The sequence below is a fragment of the Poecilia reticulata genome, chromosome 17 (assembly GCF_904066995.2).
Source record: "Poecilia reticulata chromosome 17, P_reticulata-male-v2, whole genome shotgun sequence".
Taxonomy (NCBI): domain Eukaryota; kingdom Metazoa; phylum Chordata; class Actinopteri; order Cyprinodontiformes; family Poeciliidae; genus Poecilia; species Poecilia reticulata.
Genome location: NC_088846.1, coordinates 13,412,890 through 13,435,702, shown reverse-complemented (window position 1 = coordinate 13,435,702; position 22,813 = coordinate 13,412,890). Strand labels below are relative to the sequence as shown.

The following is a 22,813-nucleotide window of genomic DNA, read 5'->3' as shown; positions in this document are numbered from 1 at the left end:
ATAGAAAAGATATGACGTGTGCTAATCAGCTAAGTGTCAGTTTTGACACGCCTTGTACTTCAGGTTTTTTTTTTGACAAATATTGTCTTGTTTATAATGTAGACGATAAGTTCACGGTAACGAAGATATTTGTGTGGATAATGTAACAATGTCAACGGTTCAAAACACCCCCAGCTTGCTAAAACTCACAACTTAATAGTCAGCAGAATGTTAGACGAAGTTTCACCAGTGTTACTAATAGCAACCAGACCCAGCTTCTGTTCCTCCTGGCCCAGACGGTCAACGTTGCCGTGTGAGCTACATAATTAATGATACCACAGAAACTCAACAAATACAAGAAGTTATATGACAAGGAAGAAGGGAGCGAACACTGCAGCAGGTTTTAAGAGTAGGAGCAAGTGTTACTCAACCACACTGGAGAAGGAGCAGCCCATGACCACAGTGAGTTACCAGCACCACCAAAAGAAAACAGATGGAAAATGTCGGACAGAGGCTAGTTTAGCACCTGTATGTGTATGCTTGTGCTCCTTTCAATAAGCATGCAAGTTTAACATTTTGCTTTTCTGAATTCTCTCTGTTTCTAATGTTATTTAAATAATACTGAACTATTCTGGCAAATATAGTTCTCATTTAATTTTTTTATTTCTCATTTTAATGTGGAATACAAGATTAAGTTTTTCTTGTCCAGAGGATATTAATAAAGTTGAGTCATTTTTTCATTTGCAGATGAAGCAGCACTTGATGTGTCTACATTTTTAAAGGTTACTGGGCATAAGAATGTTAAATCAGTTAAACAATATTTTTGACATGTAACACTGGATGATGTTTGTTCTCAAGATTCTCAGTAGAAATCAAAACAAACATACAACAAATAAGGAATTTCCTCAACAAATTCATTAAAAAAAATATTTTTTAAGGTCTGACCTGACCAGTCAATTCAGATTTTTACATAAAATAGAAAAAATGAACTCCAGGTTCTTTCATAAAAGTAAGAAATTGAAGAAAGCATATGTGTCAAACCTATGCTACCTTATTTTTAGTTTGCTAAACTTAAAAAATAGGAATTAAGGTGCATGCTATAGGTTAGTGCATTTATTAACAGAAAATATTGGGATTTGTTAGATTTGATGCATTTAAATAACAAGAATAAAATAATAATACACCCTAGCGTATGAAGATGTTGGAACCAACACAGAGGCCAGTACATACATCCATAAGCTTATAGGGAGGGGGAACAGGAAGATGCTGTTTCAGTTTTTATATGAGCTGATTGAATCAGCCCATATAAGAGGAGGTGGAAGTAAAGAGAAAATAAAGGATTAGCCTAGTTGCATTCACTAAAGTATGAGATGTACACTCTTCCTGTTGTGTACAGTAAAGTTCCAATACAATGTATAAATGCAGCTGTTGTTTAGTTTGTTGGTGTTATGCATCAAAGACAGGAACTCAAATATAGATACTCACAACCAATTGGCTAATGAATTCCCTTCCTTTCTGTAAATATGTTTTTTTGTTTGTTTTTTTGTTTGTTTTTTGGGGGAAATGAGACCCAAATAATTTTTTTCTCCCACAAACTTGACCAGGTGATTGGTGCTGTATCTCAGTTGGCGGTTTTCTCATAACTTTGGACACTCAAGCCACACAAAGCTACATGTTGTCTCCTGAATAATTGACACCCTTAAGACATTTTCATCCAATGTTGTCAGTTCACAGCCTGTGTTGCTAAGGGATGAACAGGTGTTGCATGCCCATCTTTTCTTTCCTGTAAAAAAAACACAGGCAAGAAGAAGCTGAGTCACAATCCTTTTCATTGCAGAAAAAAGCCTGATGGAGGGGGACTCTGAGGATGAGGACGTTCAGGAGGAGGACAAACCCACTGTGCTGTGGGAGAGGCACATCCAGCAGAGCATCTTAGTTGAGCTCAGTGAGGATGAAAGTATTCACCTGAGCGATCTAGAGAGCTCTTTAGCATTACACGTGTCCCGAGCAGAATCAGCTGCCTCCGAAGCAAGCATTCACCTCAGTGGTAAGTCAACTATTTGTTTTCCCAGTCTCTACTTTGCTAAGATATACAAAACAGCTGAAATGAATGAACTGTTATAGCAACCATTTCATCCATGAATTTGGCTGCATGTAGTTTAACAAACATGCAGCGCCGTATTTTCTCACATTACAACCACAGATTTTAAGGTATTTCATTGACTTTTCAGTAATATGGCAACAGATGAAATAGAAGGAACATAATACACAGTCTTAACATTTTTGTTAAACTATAATGTGAAAACATCGCTCTGAGTCAGTGCTTTGTAGAGCTACCTTTTATTTCACACATTTGTTGGAATGTGCCTCAGTTTTATTTTCTTATAGCCAGTCTATTATGTCTATTGCATTTTTTCCCAAGACCTGCCAGAGATTTTTACTTTGATTTAGGTTCTATCACAGAAGATCTTGATAAAATATATAAAAGTTTGCTGTTGTAACAAATTCAGGTGGTATTAATATTTGTTCAAAATTTTAATGGATTATGAATAATATGTACTTTTTCTTACTGTAATGTTTAATGTTTTGGTCGTTATTCTTTATTTAGATTTTAATGCCATTTCTGTGTTCTTATTTTATTTTCAGGAAGTGCAGAGCTGTCAGCTTTAGAAGAGTCCTCCTCAGAGAGCAGTGTTGACAGCAGTAATAGTGTAAATGCTGTCGAAAACAAAAATAAAAGCATTACGTTGCATCTGTCAGCCCAAAGACCCAACACCACTCGCGGTGAGCCACCCTCCAAACCGGGGATTGCAGACCCAGGACAAGACACCAGTGATGAGGATCAGGAAGATCTGCCTTATGACGAGGATCTCAGAAGCTCGCACTTAAACCAAACATCTAGTTCTTCTGGAAACTCTGACGGAGGAGAAACTGTTCATGGAAGCCCAGATTCTCCTGGTCTGCTCGAGAAAGATAAGAATACCAACACTAAACCTGCGGAGTCTCTTAACGCTACCAATCAAATTGAGGTTGCTCTTCCTACAGACATTACCCATGTGTTGCTGCGACACTTCTCTCAGGAGGAGTTGCTCGGACCGGAAAGGCTGATTGAGGCAGAGACCTTGCCGGAGGTGTCTCTGCTGGAAAGCGTGGACGACTCTGTGTTTAGCGTGGCTGCAACAACCAGCACACCAGAAAATTACTGCTGTAAAACTGAAAACACTCTGGAAATGAGTCACAAAGGATCAAAGAATGAAAGTTTAGAAGAAAAAACTGAAAGGAAAACTGATAATTTTGCTTCAGCTGCAACTGAGGAAAATGTGTCCAGCTCAGGAAGTGTGAACCAGAACAGAGGGGATGACTCTGCAAATGAAACCGAGCAGAACAAGACAAGAGAGGATGATTGGAATCAGAGAGTCCCTCTCATTCGCACTAGATCCTTCTGTGAGATGAAGTACGGCCAGGGACAAGTTCATTACCCTCTCCCAGATTTCTCCAAGGTGGCCCCAAAAGTAAAAATCCCTAAGACTCCAAGTGGACCTGTGAGACCAGTTCCGCCAAAACCGAACACCATTCACAGAGCCCAGTCTTCTCCTGGTATGTTAGAGGTGATCAGCAGAGTCCTGGAGGACTCCATCCCACTATCAGAGATGCCCTACGTCTTCGAAGACAGTAAAAACCAGACACCACCATCAATGGCGCATCACCTGACGGTAGCATTCATCTCATTATGCATCAATTCCTTAAAGCTTCATATTTCCTCATAGAGTAACACTGTTGTGTTTGTTGGCTGCCTGTCTAACTAACTATGTTTGAATTTTTAGACTGAATATGACAAATTACTGACCAGATATGTAGATTCAGTGAACCTTATAGAAGTAACGGCACCAAAACCAAATGTAAGCTAAAACCAGTTTGGCATAACACTGATTTTTAAATAATCCGTGCTAGTCGTGCTACTAATTATTGGTTATGCTTTACAGATTCATCCACACTCAGATGAAGTTGAGAAGCAGCTAAAGTTTGGTGTAGAGACTCATCCCAAATACTTGGTTTCTTCCCTTCCGCTGTCAGGTACGGTTCTGTGTCTGACACCTGAAACTGTGGATGTTTCACAAAGCATTTGTCTTTGTTCAAATAAAGAGAAAAAAATGTATCAATGTGAAAAGTCTCTATGCAAAAATTTGGCAAAACGTAATCTTCCTAAATGTGAACTGCAACTTTTTCATTTTCACCTAGAAAAAGTATTTAAAGTTCCTTTCTGTAAAGTCTACAGACTTTACAGAAAGGTCTGTAGATTGACCTTTCTGTAAGAAAGGTGCCTAGATTGACGACATTAGGCACCTCAAAGTGACGAAAACGACCTGGTGGTTATCAGACATGTTTAAGAATAAAACAGTCTTTCTAGAACAGCCTTCTGCCACCACCACAATGAGAATGGTGTTTTCATGGTGATATACTGTTAGTTTTTATTTTTGTTGTTGTTTTTTGCCACAAAGCATTTTGTTTCTAGGTCCAAAACTTTAGTTTTAGTTTCATCTGATCAGAACAACTTATTTCACATTTGCTCTGTCGCCTAAAATACAAAGATTAAACAGTAATGCGTTAGATGTTCAAGGCTTAGTCTTTGCAGTTTTTGTATTTTAATCATTTGTACATCACGTTGTAATCCTAATTTAATGTTAGGTATTATGTTAGGTACTTCTTTCCATCACACAAAATCCTAATAAAGATATTGAAATTTGTGAAAGCACAAAATGTCTTAAGGTACGAATACGTTTTGCTACTGCAAGTGTTATATATGACCTTTCTTGTATCAATTCTGTGTTGGTGTTTTTACAGAAAACCTTATTGAGAAAGAGAGTGAATCGACTCAGCGCTCAATAGTTAAGGAAGCAACCAGAGTTTTATCAAACCAGCATCAGGATAATCTTAGTGATGGTGAGAGATTAACTGCTGAGCTGAGCGAGATCATCATCCAGTTTATGCAGAAGGTACTGTAAGTTTGAATGTGGTTCCTCACACTGTTCTGTTCTGAAACCGCTTAACAAGCCTCATGTTTTCAGGTTGAAGAATTCAAATGTAATGTTACTAATATGGCTGTAAGCACACCTGAGCAACAAATGGTAAGGGATGTTTGAATCCTCAGAAACAAATTTTATTTAGCTATATTTTATCTTTAAAATATATATTCATATTTTTTTTCTTTCTTTTTTAAAAAAAAAATACATGTTTTTTTTCCCCCCTGTCTTTTTTATGAGTGAATGCAAAATTTGTCTTTTGTTAGATACTGAGGAGCATGATGGAGGCGCAGGATGAGCTTGAAAGGAAATACATCAGTAAGAAGGACGAGCACAGAGCTCTGGAGATGCAGAACTACATGGGTCTGTCCAGAAACACTGGCACCTTTGACCCCGACAGGTTCAGTAGATCTTATTGTTGCTACCGATCGAATCTCAGATTATCTGTACTTGCGTTACATTTTTCGTGCATGCATTGTTCTGTGTGTAGACTGGTAGAGGGAGACATATTCAGGATAGGGATGCACCTAGAGGACATAAAGGAGGTCATTGACAGAAACACGTATGAACAGATTTCTCCACCCCACTCGTCCTCCACTCCCACGTCGCTGCATGAGAAACCTGGTTCACTTTTCTTTCACACAAGTTCGCCTCCACCTACACCTTCCCTGCATGAGGTAACAAACGCATACATTTTCCTTCAAGTTATTTAGACATGTCATTTTAGTTTGTATGGTGGTTCAAGTTAATCTTCTGCATATAGAACATCCAGAACATAAATTTGGCGCTTTGCACTGAACGTTGTAAAGTTCAACAAATTAGTTAGTACCAAACTCTGATACCAGTCCTTTAAAAGAAGAGATTGAGACCTTGATTTGATCAAAACATTTTTTTTCTCTTGCTAAAAACATATTAATTTAATCTGATAACTTAAAAGACCAGATGCTGATCAGGTATTCAGTATAACTTCAGTCTGCCTCAGTTACAATCTGATTATGTGTTGATAAAAGGCAGGTTATTTGCAACAGAATAGAAACCAACAACTCATTACATAATGGTTTCAATTCATCAGTCTTTACAGCATACATGTAAAAATTATTTTTAGCTTTGTTTGGGTTGAATGGTAGTCTTTAAAGAATTTCATCACATTATGTCAATAAAATATTTAGTTGCATGCTGTTCACAACACTGTCCTGTTGTCAGAAAGAAGCTGATGTAAAGTTTTCTATCCTAAACTGTCATCAAAAAATAACAAATAAAGAGATAAAGGAGTACAATTCCTTTATCCCAAGTAAGCCAAAACAGAAACACTGCCATCTTCTGGCTCATTTTAAAGAGGTGGAAATATTATTTTTTATTAAGCGTGCAAATACGATGTAACTGGGTTTTGTTTTTCAGGGGGAAATTGCAGGCTTTTTCACTGAGAGTTACAAAGAGGATGCACAGAAAGACCAAAATAACCAAAGAGAAGTTGAAGACTCCACAGAAATCCATGTCGATGGTGGATTTAACCAAAGCCGGGAGATCAGGACCGCTGACCCTTTAAAGGAAACCGCCAAGCAGCCCATCAGCAATTCCCAGTATGAATAATTAATCTTTTTCTCGGCATACTGATGTATTTTTTTTTTATTCAAATTTGACTTCCCAAATGTTCCCTTTTTCTTTTAATATTTGTTTTGTTTATAGTAAATATTCTGTGTTTGAGGCAAAACTGTATGTCTAAAAAGTAATTGAAATTATACAGTTTGAGTAAAAAAAAAAAGATTTTGTTTCCATCTATTGATGCTCTGAGTGTTGCTTTATTTATTGTGTGATAGTGCTCATAAAAAAGGCACGTTCTCGGCCTTCCTTCAGGCAGATAGTGTTTCAGGTTCAGTGCTGGTTTCAGGTTCCTCTGTGCAGACGGAACAGACTGTTTGGACCGGTGTGTGTTCAGGTTGTTTTCTCCGTCCTGTTTCAGCGGCCTGCTGGGCTCAGTAAACGGACTGCACTGTCAGACACCAGAAGATGAGCAGGAGACAATTTTAACTTACCGGGTAACTCTGCCTCTGTGGACCCCTGACAGGTATTTACTGCTAAGAGTGGCAGGTTTGAGCTGATTCCTGTGGAAAAAAAGAGCATGTTACCATTTCTCAGAGCTGGATCTGATTTTCTACAATCGACATGATGCTTTTTACTGACTCACACTAAAGTCTTGAGTCTCATTTTTTTTCTCTGTGTCTCTGTTGCAGCTCTGACTTGAATACGAGCAGTGAATGTGATCTGGGTTATTGTGTGAGTCTGGCAGCGGCGCGCTCCTGTTCTTCTCATCCTCCCAGAGACTCGGACAGCCGCAGCGTCTCACAGCCCGCGGTCAACGCCTCCTGTCTGTCACAGGTCAGTCACATTTAAACATTAAGTCTCTTCTGGATAATCAGTATTTTTCCTGATCTGCTGTTGGTTCAGGTACAGCTGGAACCATTAATTGTTCAAATCTAATCCAAATTGTTAAAACCCCCAAAATATAAGACACTCATGCTGATGATGAGTATGCATTTGTTGTTTGAGTTGCAGCGGATATCTAGTCCAGAGACAGACAGTGGATTTGGAAGCTCCTATCTGAATCAGTCAGTCACTGAAGCATTTCAACCAAACGTCCTGACAGGAAGGTCAGGAAAACCATTCCCAGGTTTTTCGGATTGCTCTGCAGCTTCTGTCCACAGATAACAGGGGAACCTGAAATCTGCTCCTTTCTTTTCCAGCATTCACTCCAAGTGTGACGACCTAAACAACTCAGACAGTGAAGCTTCCTGCTCCGAGCTGGAGACGACGATCCACACAGTCGCCGTGGCTACCAACTCATCCATCCAAACGCTGCACTGTGAAGCAGCAGCAGCTGCTGCAGTGGAGTTGTGGGTGAAGAGCACCACCAAGGAGCGTAAGTCAAGCCTCCCTCACTTGTTTCACCGTTTGGTCTGATCAGTCCTGCAACATTTATTTCTGCACAAACAGGGACTGACCACATACGTCCTGCCCACATACCTGAACCGGCTTTCAGGACCTCCATGAACGCTGTAGACAAACACGCCCCTCTTTGCTCCTGTTCTTGCAACAGGTCAGTGTGCATGGAGCTAATCTTAGTGGTAGACATATGGAAAGATATAATCTGACGTCTTTTATTCTGTTCATATGTGCATCCAGCGAGGCCATCCTGGCCTTGCAGACAGAGGTATCGAAGTTAAAGAAGGACCTGGAGCAGGGGCTGGTACAGCTGCCCCACTTAGCACAGAGGATGGACTACCTCACTTCAAAATACAGACAGGAGGATTCAGACCACAAATATAACATCCAAACTCACACACCAGCTTCAAAAAAGTGAGCCCCAAATCTTCCCTTTCAGTAAATAGAAGAATAGGAGTTGTTGAAATGTGTTTCTGTGACTTCCCGTGAATAAAATATTCTGTGTATTTCCTGTAAAGTCCTATTATGTTCCTCTGATTAGATCTTTGTTTGTCTAGTTTAGGGAAGTCGAGCAGCAGAGGGAGGAGTAACCTCACGTCCAGTCTGGAGAGAATAGACGACTGGATTTCCTCAGACATGGAACGAAGCAAGAGCAAAGGTGGTCTGCCAGAACTTTACGTTTTGTCCTTTTCTTAAAGATGATTTTAATCAATTAATCAATCAAACTTAGTATATATTTGCTTTGGGTTATGAGCACAGACAGCGGTGGTGGGAGCTGCTCTGAGATAATGTCGCAATTCCCTGATTCACCTGTGGGAGGAGTTTGTTCCACATCTGATAAACTCCAGCACACAAGAGGTTGATCACTGCAGAGTGCATGCTGACAATTGTTTTTTTGTTTTGTTTGTTGTTGTTTTTTTACATTTTACTGCTTTATGTCTAAAGAGATTAAACTTAAGAACATGTTTCCGTACTGCAGGAATCTCCGGTTTAAGAGCAAAGAATGAGCGCCGTGTGAAGCAAAGGCCACAAGGTGAATATTTGAAGTGAAATAATTTCAGTTTTATCTATTTAATTTATCTATAACCAAGAAGAATTTAACAGTATGCCTGACAATCTGAAACATAACACTGTAAGTTGTGCAATATAAATGTACAGTACAGCTCAATTATTAATTAGCACTTTGTTTCTGTGATGGGCAGCCATCAAGAGTTTTACCTCCAAGGAGAGGTGGTCTCCCTCTCTCCAGAAGCCCCTCCTTCAGGTCAACTATGGCTCCTCCTGCAGCCTGCCAGCCAGGTACACGCGTCTCACCTCAAACCTTCAAACAATAATTGCCAGGAAACATTTGCTATCATCAGCAATCATAGCTGATGATAGCAGCACAACATATGATTGTTTTAAGGAGTGGGACAATTTTAATTTATTGACAGAACCAAATTAAATGTATTTAATGGATGATAATCCAGTCAGCGTCTTTGATTTTGAAACTGAGCAAGTGTAGGTTTATTCCAATGCCATGCCAACTTCAATGTCATGTTGCTTGATGATTTATAAATTAACCTGCATGTTTTATACTCATATATCAATAATATTTGAAAAGCTGCAAGTAAGATTTCTGCGTTTCAGTCTGGAAAGTTTTAAAATGAGATTTTTATGAATCTTGAATAGCCCTACTAATCTCTAATTTCTGCCTTATAATGCAGCTATAAAGTGAGAGAGCCGCAGCTGCTGTCCACATCCTGTCACAGAAAACACTCCACTCAGTCAGACTCTGCACTTCTGCCCAGCAACGTGTATTTTCAGCAGACTCTGTCTCCAGTCTCTGTTCCTCCCAGGGCGACCAGCAGACACAGGGGCAAAAAGGTCAAAGGCTCAAAGCTTTAATGCTGATGTCAACATTTATTCATTATCCATTTTTCATAGTTTTTTGAGTAACGTAAGATGTTCTGCGTTCAGGAGGAAGACATGAACAGGACTTTGGACCAGGCCATTGAAGTTGCTCGCATCATGAAATGGACCACAGATCGTATGGCCAGGAAGCTGTCTGCCGACTTAGCCAAGGCACAGCTGCACAAGAAACTTTACAACACGCAACCACTAGAGGGCAGAAAACACCACACTCCCTAAATGTTATCACATTTCACTGATCTTCTGTAATACATTGTATGGGGATCCTTAAGTTCCACAATTCAGTAAATAAATGAGACATTAAACCAAGAATATGAAATGTTAAATACAAAAATACATTCTTTAAAATTATTTAAATGTTTCAGTTATTTATTTTCAAAAGAAACACAAATATTACGTACAAATTTAAATTTACTTCATGTTAAAAACTGCATGTTCTATATTTGTAAACTTTTTCAATAGCCCTCCTGTGTTGCAGACAGCACATGGTCAACTTATAGATTAGTTAAACTTCTATGCAGGTTAACCCATCAAACAACTAATTATATCATTTTTAACTTGGTGAGTTTCAGTTTAATTTATCAGTTTATTCATTTAAGTTTTCAACTTTGTTTTAATAGAGATTTGTGTAAGTGTTAATTTTTAATTTCTTAAATATATTTATCACAGTTTTATTTAAACTTTCATATGTATGAATATTTATTTAATAAACTATGTTATAGATTGTGGTATGTTTGGGCCTTAATATCGCAGTCTCATGTAACAAGCATCTAAAAGAAACTGTTTTGATGGGTTTTTTGTGAAAATGCTTCAGTTTATTGTTTTCTTCTTTAAACAGTACATATTTATAAATGTCAGAAAAGTCAGAAATATTTCATTTTACACATTTCTGGGGGAAATTGATTTCTTCTTTTTGGACATCAGTTTGTTTACATGTAAACCAATGTGAGTTTTTATGTAACGTGTGCTTCATATTTATTACTCAGAAAGATGTATTTATTAACCTATATGTTCTGCAGTTTGTAAATGTGTCTTGATATTTCAACTCATAACAATTTCTTACAATCTTAGAATAAACTTTACATATATTGTGATGTCGCTCGATTGTCCATACAGCGGAGTTGCATAAAACCTTATAATGGCTATATGTCTCCTGTTTGCATATCAGTATCTTCAGCCACAGGCAGAAGATACAATTAAATCGGATTAAATCTGGGTCATTTTGCTGATATTGTGTTTCAGGAAAAAACCATCTGCCTTTACCTTGACTGCATATCAGCTCCTATCCTTTTAGCAAATCCTCACATCTGATGCCACTAATGCCCATCCCTGCTGGGCTCTAGATACACCTGACTCAGTGTCGTCTTTCTAAGTTTCAGTTGAGTAATTCATAGTGGGCCTGCTTTTTTTTTTTTTTTTTTTTTTCACAGCCGGAGCCTGCTGGTGCTGGGCTGCTTGCAGTCAACTACTGTGTTGAGTTTCTCTGTTCTACAAAAAGACATCAGAAAAGAAAAGAAACAAGAAGCAGCATTCCTAAACTATCTGCTCATACCTTCCCAGGAGCAGGTGATGTTCTCCATGTTCATTAACCTGCAGGCACTTCAAGAAATTAGTAAAAATAGTAGCAAATGCTTTGGGTTTCTGTTATTTACTTACATTAGAGAGGTCTGATTAGACATAAAGGCCCTTCAACACGAAAGACTGAAGGAACCAACCGGGGCTGTAAAAGGTGGAGCTTTGCAGCACATTTGTGTATATTTGTGCAGAGAAAAAGCATAATCCGAGCCAAAAAATATATAACAAAAAAGATTATATATCATTGATGAAACATCCTAAAAGGGTGAGGTAAACAAGACCTTACTGTATCAGAAACTAATTATTTTTCAAATCAGTTTGATTATAATACTTTTATTTCCTGCAACAAGCAGGCTTTCAAAACTCTTTCTATAAAAACTTTTTAAGATCATTTCAAATACTTTGAAAAACCACAGTCAGGGCACAACCGCCATTTTGTGAATCACTGCTAAAATGTTTTCTCTACTTCTGCATATCAGCCATTATTTTAAGCCTGCACTTTAGCATACACTGTTAGCTAACATTAGCATGTGAGCTAACATTAACATGATTGACTATAGGCCTACTACAACCTAGCTAACAATAGCTAACACCACCATCTGCTATGCTAATAGTAACAACTTATAAGCTAAGCAGCAACACCAATGTTCAAACCAAATTTAATATCATCAAAGATAACCTTAATAAACATTAAAAAGTTACTCAAATTAAGATTTAATTGCTTACATTTTACCTGAAAACATAAACTCCCCCCTTGCTAAATCATCAAATCTAGAGTGAACCCGTCTCTTTCCCAATGACCGTTCTAGATGGCCAAAAACACAAAACTGGTCACAAAAGGCTGTCTCACTTTACCCTTTTAGATGGTGTGTGTTTCATAATGTCTGGTTTAAAAGTTGCATGGCATTCTGGAAAAAGAACATCACACCAACATTCAAACAAAGTTCTAGTGATAGTCTGGGTTGCCTTGCTGCTCCCAAGTCTGAATTACTTGTATTTAATGGAACCATAAAATTGGGTCTTTAACACAAAATACTGAACAGGAATGTCAGTAATGTTTCAGTTCATAAACATGCTGAAGTTATACAGTAGGAAGCCGATCCAGAACATGCCAAAATTCAACCTCTGATAACCTCAATAAATAACAGATCTTGCCTCTGCTTTGCTGTTAAATTTTATAGACAATACTTTTTCACAGTAGAATCAATTTTGACGAAGCAATTTGATGAGCCTTCTACTTGTAACATTTTTTGCTCAGTGTGTTTTTCAGAGCCGGTCCTATGGGACTCCCCCACCCAGTTCACTGAATACACCTTCATTACAGATACTCATCCTCTTTTGGGAATATTTCTGGACAAAGGCCCAGAGGATTTAGAGTTCTGTAACATTTTCTTTTCCTATATATGTTTTTACTATGAAGTAGACACCCTGTACATAACCTCAATGTGTTTAAATTTCCATATTCTTTTGAACTAAAATGTTTACATTTATTGGTAAAATAAAAGTAACATTATATACAGACCAACAACCTAAAGAAAAACCTTTGATTGCTCAGAGCCAGGAACCAAGTGAGCGAACCGGAGGAATCAAAATGTTGCCAAGAAGATCATTTCAGTTTCCTTCCAGACACATAAGAAGCACATATGGGTCATCTCTTGTCTAAGCTTATCTCTTCCTTCAGTGGACCTAAATGTTTCTTTGGGGGAAACAAAAGATTCACAGCTAATATGCAGGATCCGGTTGCCAGACGTGGTTTTCTAAAAAGTAAAAAAAAAAAAACAGGTACAAAACTTTTGAATAACTTGTAATATACGCGTCATTATCAACATCCTCATCTAACAAAGGTGAACCCCCATCTCTTTCTCCGATAGGTCACTTTAACACCCCTCCTGAGGGGTGGAGTTACAGCCTTTGGGGTTTTTGGTATTTGCTGAAACAATAAAGCACCTGTCGTCTCATCTGAGAGGGAGGAAAAAAATAACGTTGAATTTAAGCCTGAGTCACTGCCCTGAAGTCACTCTGAGAAACAGCATCACGCATCTCTGCTTCAGGCAGGAAAACACAGACGGCATGGGAATGGTGCGCCTGCACAGGATCAAACTTTTTCTTTTATTGGCCTTTACTGGGGTAAGTGCTGACTTTTATTGGTGCTACCATTGGACCTTCAGCAAAACTAGAGCAAGGATTACGCACCCCATTATCTTTGAAAAGCACTGTTTACATTTGTTTGTAGGAATATTTAGATTATTAACTGTGAAGGAGATGGATTTTTGAAGTACACATGAACACAGGATCTTTTGAATGTCCATGCTTTCAACAAGTGCATGCAGCAGGCCCATCCTTAGCTCAATAGGCAAATTCATTCCGGCCTGAAAGAAATACCTGAACTGAGAAGGCCTGAAATCTGTGTTGAGTGAAGGTAATGTGCAGCCTGCTGCCTCTCATGGTCCCAGAATATGATCCAGGGCATAATTGGCTCCAGGATATAATGTGGAATACCAACAGCTTGCTGCTCCTGGAATTACGCCCTGCCATTAATCATCAAGATGTCAAGATCTTTGTTTCACTCATTAAGCCTCCTATTTTGTCCTTTTCAGGTATGCACCGCTCAAAACGGTGAGTTACCTCCATATTCATTTGACAGGAGAATGTAAGTGCAGGATGTTTGGAAAACTCAAATCTGCACATGTCAGTAACATAAGTAAATGTTTAATTTCTCTCAATCTCTTTTTTTCCCCCCGCAGACATCACTCTGTCAGTATTTACGGTGACATCAAAGAGCATGACGGTGCAGTGGAGCGGCCACTCCGGTGCCAGCTCCTACAAGATCACAGCGACCCCCAAGAACTCTCCCGAGCGGCCGGTCTTCGCCCAGTTCAGCGGCAACACGGTGATGGGCTCGGTGAACTCGCTGTCGCCGAACACAGTGTACACCATGCAGCTGGAGGCCATGGACAATGCGCTCAATGTCCTCAGCAGCGCAGAGACGGTGGAGACAACAGGTCAGTGGAAAACAAACAGCGAGACGGGAGAGTGAGGAAGATTCGGGCTCAAAGGAACTCCAAAAGCCTTAACTTTTAGGGAATCCAACATGTTTGTGTGCAGCAACAGGCTTTGAAAATATTTAGTTGTGCTTTAAGTGCCTAGTTTATGATCATATCTATTTCTAAAAAATGTTTCCCTTTATTCTTTGAGGAAATAATTCATTCCTGTAGAATGTCTGGAAAAACATCATGACTTTTTTTGTCATAAGGTCTTTGAAATATTTCTGACATACATCTTAAATTAAAACAAGGAGAAATAAGACTTTTATTCCATCCATGATCTCTTCCTTGTATCTATGTTTTCTTTAAAGAAAATATCTGTAAAGAAAATAAATTTGTGGTTTGATTAAATGGGTCAAATTCTCTGCCTGATACTCTGCCAATGGTAAATAGTTTTTGCTAGAGGCAGTATTGTTGTCTAAAGCAGCAGCATTTTCCTCAATGGAAAAACAAGGCAGGTCTTTATTGGAATAAATATCAATACGGAGAGAGATATCCAATTCAGATTCTAAAACCAGGCGGTCAAATGTGCCCACCTTTGGAGACTAAACTCTATCCCACAAGACGTCAATGCTTGTCCCGACAGAACAGTGTTTTAGAAACTACCTCCAGAATTTGGAGGAGAAGAGGATCGAATGGCCTGCCTCTGGCCTCAGGTCCCGACCTCAACTCTATTGAGCCATTGTGGGCTCAACTTAGAAAAACAACACAACCAGACTGACAAATTATGGTTTAGGAATCAGCTGCCATCCCACAGCAGCGTGTGAGGAGGCACCAGGCGGTTATGGTTGTGTACAGGGTTTCCTCATGCTTCAAAGGCACCTGCTAATAAAATGAATTAATTTAAAAAACAAGGCATATTGGCAATTTAACAAACATTCACCATCAAGTTCAATAAATGACACCAAACAAAATAAGCTGTCTGGCATTAGCAAAGTGAATTTCACATACTCAACTCAACTATGTATTCAACCCGCAAATACATTCTTGGCTTAATTTATAAGGAAATCAACTTTCAGACAACATAAAATGTAATGCCAAGAAGCATTGTTACTTGTTTCTGCTTAGTTCAGATCTTCTTGATAGCAAGATGTTCTTAAAAGTACAAGATTGAAATTTCATGAAAGAAATATTTAGATGTGAAGTTCATCACAGATTTCCTTTTTTCACTTTCTGTGAAGTGAGTGAAGCAACCAAAATGAAAAATATTGGAAATAAAAAAAGTCTATGTGTATCTCTAATATACTGTTTATAAACAGTAAAAAAAAAAAAAAAATTGTTATACACGTTTGGTGTTTGGTGTGTTTCAGTATTTTTCAGTTTCGCTCTTGTCATTTAATCTTCAGCTCCCGACGTGCCGACCATTGACCAGGCCTACTCCAAAAACAGCGACAGCATCACTATTGAGTTTGCACAAGTTTCCGGGGCAACCAGCTACATCCTGAGGGCAGAGTCAAAGACGGGGGATTTCTTCTTTGAGACCCCAGCGGCACAGTCCCCGGGCACGGTGGTGGGGCTCCAGCCCTACACCGACTACACTCTGAGCGTCATGTCTGTCAACTCCGGAGGAAGGAGCCAGCCTTCATACCCCATCGAAGCCAGGACGGGTAAATACCTCTGTAGTTTCTCATGTGTAACATGTTATGAGTTTATGCAATATGGTATCATCAGTGTACATGAAATGCAGCCCTTCTTTTGTTCCACCCAAACAATAACTTGTTCTATCATTTTCCTGGCAATAAGGGCTTGTTATTTCACTGCCCATTGTCACTGATTTTATGCTTGTTGTGGTAAAAGCAAGATGGTGGAAACTTTATCCACTCTTTTGTGCTGCACTATTTTCATTCCTTGTAAAAAGACACCTTGGGAAATAGGCCGCATCCCTTTATGAGTAGTAAATGAAATCAATGTGATCACAAATGAAATTCTTTACACTTTGCAACAAAAAGGCAAATAGAGATAAAGTAAGGAAATTTGAGCTTAAATCCATTTCTTCTTTAATGTTCTGCTCTTCATTCCCTCCTTGTCTGATTTGTAGTTGTCGTTGCCCCCAAGTTGAACACATCCTCCCCCAGAAATGACTCCATCCTTGTGACCTGGCCCCCGGTGGAGCACGCGATCAACTACACACTGATTATGATCCGAGAAGGCTCCAGCAGTCGCCTCAAAGTTAACACCAATGACACCACGGTGATATTTGATAACCTCGATCCAGGAATTTCCTACTGCATCAAAGGCATGGCTTGGGACGCTGAGGGTCGGATCGGTGATGACCTCACTGTCTGCCAGATCACCCGTAAGCTGCATTTTTTTCCCCCCCCCACGTTTTGTTTGGTTGCAATCACAAGCTTCAACACATTTATTCTAATTTTACGTGACAGACCAACTTGAAAAAGGATTTACTCAATGGTACCCATTTGTATTCGGCCTCCTTTACTGTGACACTCCTGAATAAAATAGAGCGCGCTGTGCTCAGAGGTGTGTTTTAATGAGCAAAAAAAACATCAGAACATCAGAAAACATAGCAAACATGAGACATGATTCTGGAAAAGTTGAAATCATAAAGCAATAATCCATCCCTCTCTGAATGTGTAACACGACACCTATTAGTTGCGCACTCCACAAACCCAAAGCAGTGCACTTTGCAATTTCCAACAATTCAGAGAAAGAAGTTAAACCTGACCGTGAGGTAGAGGTTGACCTTCCCGCGGCACAGTGTCACCAAATATACAGCTAGAACTACTGTGGTATGATTTAGATCAAAACATATTCATGCGTTCTAAACAAGTTTTAATTAGGTGGACGGCTCTTTGGATTGCAGAGGTTGCAGACCCATAACCTAATCTCTACAACCTGGATGTAAAAACTCTGACAACCTTCTGTTTACTTGTTTTTCTCCAGGTCCTCAGAGCCCAGATGTAACCCAAGTCCTGTTGACTCCGGGTCGATCTCTTGGAATCGCTGTTTACTGGATGACGGTGCAGGGGGCTAACAGCTACTTGGTCCTGGCCTCAAATGGCCAAAACTGTAACACGAGTGACAGTTACTGCTTCATCTCACCTCAGGAGTGTGGTCAGAACCACTCTGTCACCGTTACAGCCTACAACAATGCTGGACCCAGTAGCCCCTCACAGTCAGTTAGCTACATTACATGTGAGTCCATCACACACGTCTGTGTTCTTGTACAAAAAAAAAAAAAAGGCTTCATTGAATTTTTGTTTATAAGTGAACAAGAAAGGCTTCCTATAACCAAGCATTAGCTTTCTATAACCAAAGCTAATGCTAAGTTGTTGCTCTGTGCCGTATACAGACCCATGTCCCCCAGAGAACATCTGGGTGGAGGAGCCCACTGCCGGGAACTGCTCCGTGGTGTGGCAGGAGGTGCCCCTGGTGGAGTACTACGTGGCTTTCATAAAGCGGGACGATGGGACAGAGAAGTCCTGCAACACCACAAAGACCACCTGCCAGTTCTTCTGCATGTGTGGCTACACGTACCTCACCAGCGTGTTTCCCTACAACCAGGCCGGCACCAGCCTCTTCGCAGATGTCCGCAACTACACAACCAGTGAGAATGTCGTTTACTTTTAGCAATCCAGGCTCCACCATATGTGCACTTATTTTAGTTGTTGTTTCTCTGCGTTTCTTCTTTTCTCCCTTTCTCCTCTGGCCCAGTTCCTTGTTGTCCACAGGACGTAACCGTGAAGCTGGTGTCCACAGAGACACTCGAGGTCATGTGGTCACCAGTCAAGGGGGCCGAGTTGTACGAGACCACAGCAGCTCAGACCAACAGCGTCCTGCACTGCAACGACACGTCGCCAGTGTGTGCGCTCTCAGACCTGACATGCAACACCCTCTACTCTGTGACTGTGACCCCCTGCAGCGAGTTACGAGGGTGCAACCACACTTGCACCCCGAGCAGACAGGAGACAGGTACAGACGGGTCACAATAAAAACTATTAGATGCAGTCAAACGAGGCAGAGAGGTACATTACAGTGGATTGCTGAAGCGTTTACACCCCAAGAAAGTTTCTTGGCGTGAACAGAGGTTTTACAGAATAGTAACTCAAGAGGGCCTAATACAAATGCACCTCACACTTTTTAGATTTTTATGTAATAAAATATATATTTTGCAGCTTCTCTTTGCTTAGATAAAATCTCAGTTCAGGTTTGAACTCTTTTTGGATGAACCTGCATACTCTGCACACACTTAAAGGGGAAGCCAGTGAATTATTTAACATGGAGTCCTTAACATGAAATTGAACAATAAACTTACAGGAATCAAATGTATTTTTCTAAAGCCTCTGTTTTCTCCTGCCCGCCTTGCTGCAGCTCCTTGCTCTCCAGAGATCCTGAATATGACACAGACCACCAACTCAATATACAAAGTCCTGATATCCACCCCAAACTCCCCCAACACAAACTACACCATCAGTGCTACTGGACGCTACGACAAATACACCTGCCAGTCGAGAAATAACTCCTGTGAGCTCACGCAGCTGCCCTGCGGCACAATCTATGAAGTCACAGCTGTGGCCTCCACAGCAGTCGGACAAAGTCTGCCTGGATACAGCAAAACTCTGGAAACAGGTACAACAGTGTCAACAGTGGCTACAAGATTTATGTTCTCTGAAAAGTGGTTAGGTCATCTACTTTCCTTACAAACCCAGATCCAGAATGTGAGAAATATCCCAGCATAAATACTTGATGTCTGTTTTTCTGCCTGAGGTCCTTGCTGCCCATCGACTGTAAACGTCACCCAGGTCACCCAGGCCATGACCAACCTGACCTGGACGCCCGGGACCGGCGCCAGCTCCTACTTAGCCACCCTGATGTCTCCACGTGGGGAAGCCAAATGTCACACTCTGGACACTCACTGCCTGATGGGCTGCATCACCTGTGGCACCAACTACAGCGTCCAACTGGACGCCATCAGCAGCACGGGACACAAGACCCAGTGTCAATATCGAGGATTCTCATCCAGTGAGAACAAATACACACACACACACACACACACACACACACACACACACACACACACACACACACACACACACACACACACACACACACACACACACACACACACACACACACACACGTTTCTGACATTTACCCAGTGCCGAGACATGACAGACAAAATAACTAATAATAAATCAGTACAAACAATGACAAGACACTCGTTTCCTTTCTTTTAGGTGCGTGCTGTCCAACAGGCGTCAAGCTGTATCGCCGCACCAACAACTCGCTCAGGGTGTACTGGCGTTCTTCAAGCCCCCAGGCTTATAACCACACAGTAGAGCTTTATGGGACCGGGGCCAACTACACCTGCTTTGCTGCTGCAGGCAGCATGTACTGCGACATCCAGGAGGGAACCTGCGGAGACGTCTACACGGTAGTCGTAGCACCAGTGGAGAAGTCCGGGGTAAAAGTGACCTTCTGCCTGCCCAGGACGTACTCAGGTGGGTCATCTACAGCCTCTGAAAAGCTTACATGCACGAATGCAGTTTTAATCATAAAGAAGCACTGAAGTGGGGGGTTTTTTCTCAGTGTGGATTGATTATTCTAAAAGCAACTTCAAAAATAAGAACTGAATGCACAAGTTTAAATTTATTAGGGAGTTTTCTTTAGGGAAACAACATATTCAGTATAAGAAGGTCTGGAGCCTGGCGGTTCCTGGATTGTTCTTGAACATCCTAATTTCATTTTATCTTAGGGTGACTGTCTGGGTCGGTTTGTTGAGACTTGGACATGATTGGTTCCAAGTCTATGGGGAAAGTAGATGCCTTGCAATCTGAAGGTTGTTGACTCAGTCCCAGCTTCCTCTTCCCAGCATGATCACGTGAAACCTGGACTCAAATGCGAAGTGCTTTGAACGGTCAGCATGACGAGAAAACCGCTTTGTCGATTCGGTCCATGAACAAAAAGTCTGTGGTTTCTCTACAAATTGTTAAGAGACCAAATATTAGTATCTGTATATACTTTTACATCCTATTTTGACCTTGTCTGAATTTGAGAAATCCATAATTAATTTGAACTTGTGCATCCAATCACAAAACCACAAAAGTAAAATGATTTTCATTCACACGATGAGCGTATGTAAACTTCTGGTTGGGATTGTGTGTTGAGCAGTTTGAATAATTTAAGACGCTGACTACAAATGGTTTTCTTTGTTTTTTTTACTATTTTCTCAGTTCCCTGTCCAGGAAGTAATGCTGGAATGGGTGAGTATAATTTGTCAGAATGATTGATTTAGAATCAAATCAAATATTTGCTTTCTTTCCAACCTTTCAGTGAAAATGTTTCTTTCACTGGGAAGTAAACATGATGCTAAACCATTAGCTCTGCTAGAGTCCAACGTTAATATTGAAATCTGAAGTTGACGTAAATACACATCTCTATAAAAGATCTTTTGTCATATATTTTCATTTCGGCATTCACCCCAATCTGAACAAAATGATTCCTTAATTTTAGCCCAACATTCATTAAAAACATAAAGCATTTACATATTAGATTGTAATGATATCCTGACAATAATAATTTTAAAACACTAACATTATGCTGAACTGTCGTCTCTGTTTCTCCAGTTATCTCGCGAAGAAGACGAAGTGTAAAGTAGTGGTGGTAAGTTTGTTGCTCGACTCCATGGTGCTTATCCACCACCTTCCTGACAAAACCACATAGATTACAACAACTTGAGATGATAAATATTAAAAATAAATGTCTGGAGGCCGTTTTCACTGGATCCTTGGGACACATGATATCCAACTGAAGTATCACAAGATTCCATAAACCGGCTTTACAAGAACAAGAAAACAGTAGCGAGGAGCAGAAAGAGAAGCAACATGGGCCAGTTTTGATGACTATTCTTAATAGTCATCAAACTATTAGGAATAGTTTGATGACTATTCTTAATAGTTATTGAGGGGGGACATGTAGGAACAGGACATTGATACCTTTTTGCGTACTTAGTGATTGCTGATTCACTTCAAATCAACAGTCAGATGGTTAAAACTTTGACAGTTAAAACTGGAAAATGATCCCAAACACACATCCAAATGGGTTTAAAGAAGGATGGAAAGCATTAGGAAGGGATTCCCCAAAAAGCATGTATTGGAGGTCCAGTTTGCTTGAGCCAGTTGGTATAAACGTGACTCTGTGTGGTTTAGAAAAAAATCTTAAAAGATTCAAACATGTTCATTATTTCTGCTTGCATTTTTCTTTTATAATTACTCCATCCTGGAAGAAATAACATTTTGAATTAGTCAATAAAAGCCGCACATTAATTTAGGATTCAAGTCCATCATGAATGTATGTGAGCCTCTGATGATGGATGCACATAGTTATCATTTTACCAAGTCGTCTGTTCTGTCTCTCTCTCTCCCACAGGGAGGATCGTCTACCATCATTACAATGCGGACAAAAAGCTTTGTTTACACTAGTGGGGATTGAAAAGAGTTTATAAGATAAAAATCCATATAGGAATTATTAAATATAAGTACATTAATACCAAAGCCATACAACACAAAATGTCTGAGAGCTTTGGGGGAAAAAATCAACTGTGAAATTGTTTTTTCAAAATCCAAATTTTTTATTTTTTATTTTTGGTGATTTAGAAGAAATGGTCACTTATTTAACCCTTACACATTGAACATGACGTAAAAAAAAAAAATCCCAAACTGGAAAGAATAAGACTGTCCCAACTCATACAGAAGTATTAAGTGCTTCTTTTTTATTATTATTCTAAGAGTTTGATTGAATTCATCATGTATGTAATGACTAAAACACAAATAAAACAATACGCTAGGACCTGTCCAAGTAGAAGGCCTCCACACGGTTGCAGTATGACGTTACTCCTGGTTGGATGGTGGCCCTGGATGCGAAACTGGGACAGATGACATCGATCCCATCCGCTCGGAGTCATGCGTGCACAGTCGTGTGGATGATACATCTGATCAAATTCCTGGAGACAGACTCAGTGTTAACTTTGCTTTCACTGAATGTGTTTGTGCTCGTTTGGCAGATGAAAACAATAAAGTCAACTTTTTGCATCCAAACACCAAAGTCTATGAATCTCTTTGTTTGGGTTTCAGAAGATTTTTGCTGCATCAGGATTTATATCGGATTATATTTTCAGGAATTGATTTTGAACCCAAAAAATTCAGGTTTCTGTCAATCAGCAAATTTGGGAACTGACGATGTAAATGGCTGTTAAGGTTGTATCACTGACAAACTCCACTTTTTAATACTTCGCATCATTGCTTTCTCTGTACATCGTTTTCACACCTGTTCAATCAAATGAGTCAAAAACTTTTGAGTAACTAAACAGAAAGTATTGAAAAGTTA

At 39.8% G+C, this 22,813-nt stretch overlaps 2 protein-coding genes across 3 annotated transcripts; both read left to right on the top strand.

Annotated features, from left to right (window-relative positions):
* Positions 1-33: 33 nt before the first annotated feature.
* Positions 34-10,945, top strand: aknad1 (AKNA domain containing 1). Of its 2 annotated transcripts, XM_008433738.3 has the most exons (22): positions 34-441; positions 1,817-2,026; positions 2,626-3,692; positions 3,804-3,878; positions 3,963-4,053; positions 4,822-4,973; positions 5,046-5,105; positions 5,267-5,400; positions 5,491-5,677; positions 6,399-6,580; positions 6,961-7,065; positions 7,232-7,376; positions 7,554-7,648; positions 7,742-7,917; positions 7,992-8,094; positions 8,181-8,354; positions 8,498-8,598; positions 8,700-8,798; positions 8,920-8,973; positions 9,143-9,239; positions 9,647-9,806; positions 9,900-10,945. In XM_008433738.3, exons 2-22 carry the CDS (start codon positions 1,828-1,830, stop codon positions 10,068-10,070), a joined length of 3,627 nt encoding a protein of 1,208 aa, XP_008431960.2. In that variant the 5' UTR covers positions 34-441; positions 1,817-1,827; the 3' UTR covers positions 10,071-10,945. The 2 variants fall into 2 exon arrangements, with proteins under 2 accessions (XP_008431960.2, XP_081454175.1); XM_081598049.1 differs by lacking the exons at positions 8,920-8,973; positions 9,143-9,239; positions 9,647-9,806; positions 9,900-10,945 and having other exon boundaries at positions 8,671-8,739.
* Positions 10,946-13,363: 2,418 nt separating this feature from the next.
* On the top strand, positions 13,364-22,524 carry fndc7a (fibronectin type III domain containing 7a). Its single transcript, XM_008433737.3, has 14 exons — positions 13,364-13,553; positions 14,024-14,042; positions 14,171-14,428; positions 15,817-16,077; positions 16,509-16,766; positions 17,372-17,623; positions 17,781-18,035; positions 18,143-18,400; positions 18,800-19,057; positions 19,196-19,450; positions 19,666-19,929; positions 20,662-20,691; positions 21,055-21,091; positions 21,857-22,524. The coding sequence occupies exons 1-13, from the start codon at positions 13,497-13,499 to the stop codon at positions 21,084-21,086; spliced, it is 2,457 nt and encodes an 818-aa protein (XP_008431959.2). The 5' UTR covers positions 13,364-13,496; the 3' UTR covers positions 21,087-21,091; positions 21,857-22,524.
* The last annotated feature ends 289 nt before the right edge of the window (positions 22,525-22,813 follow it).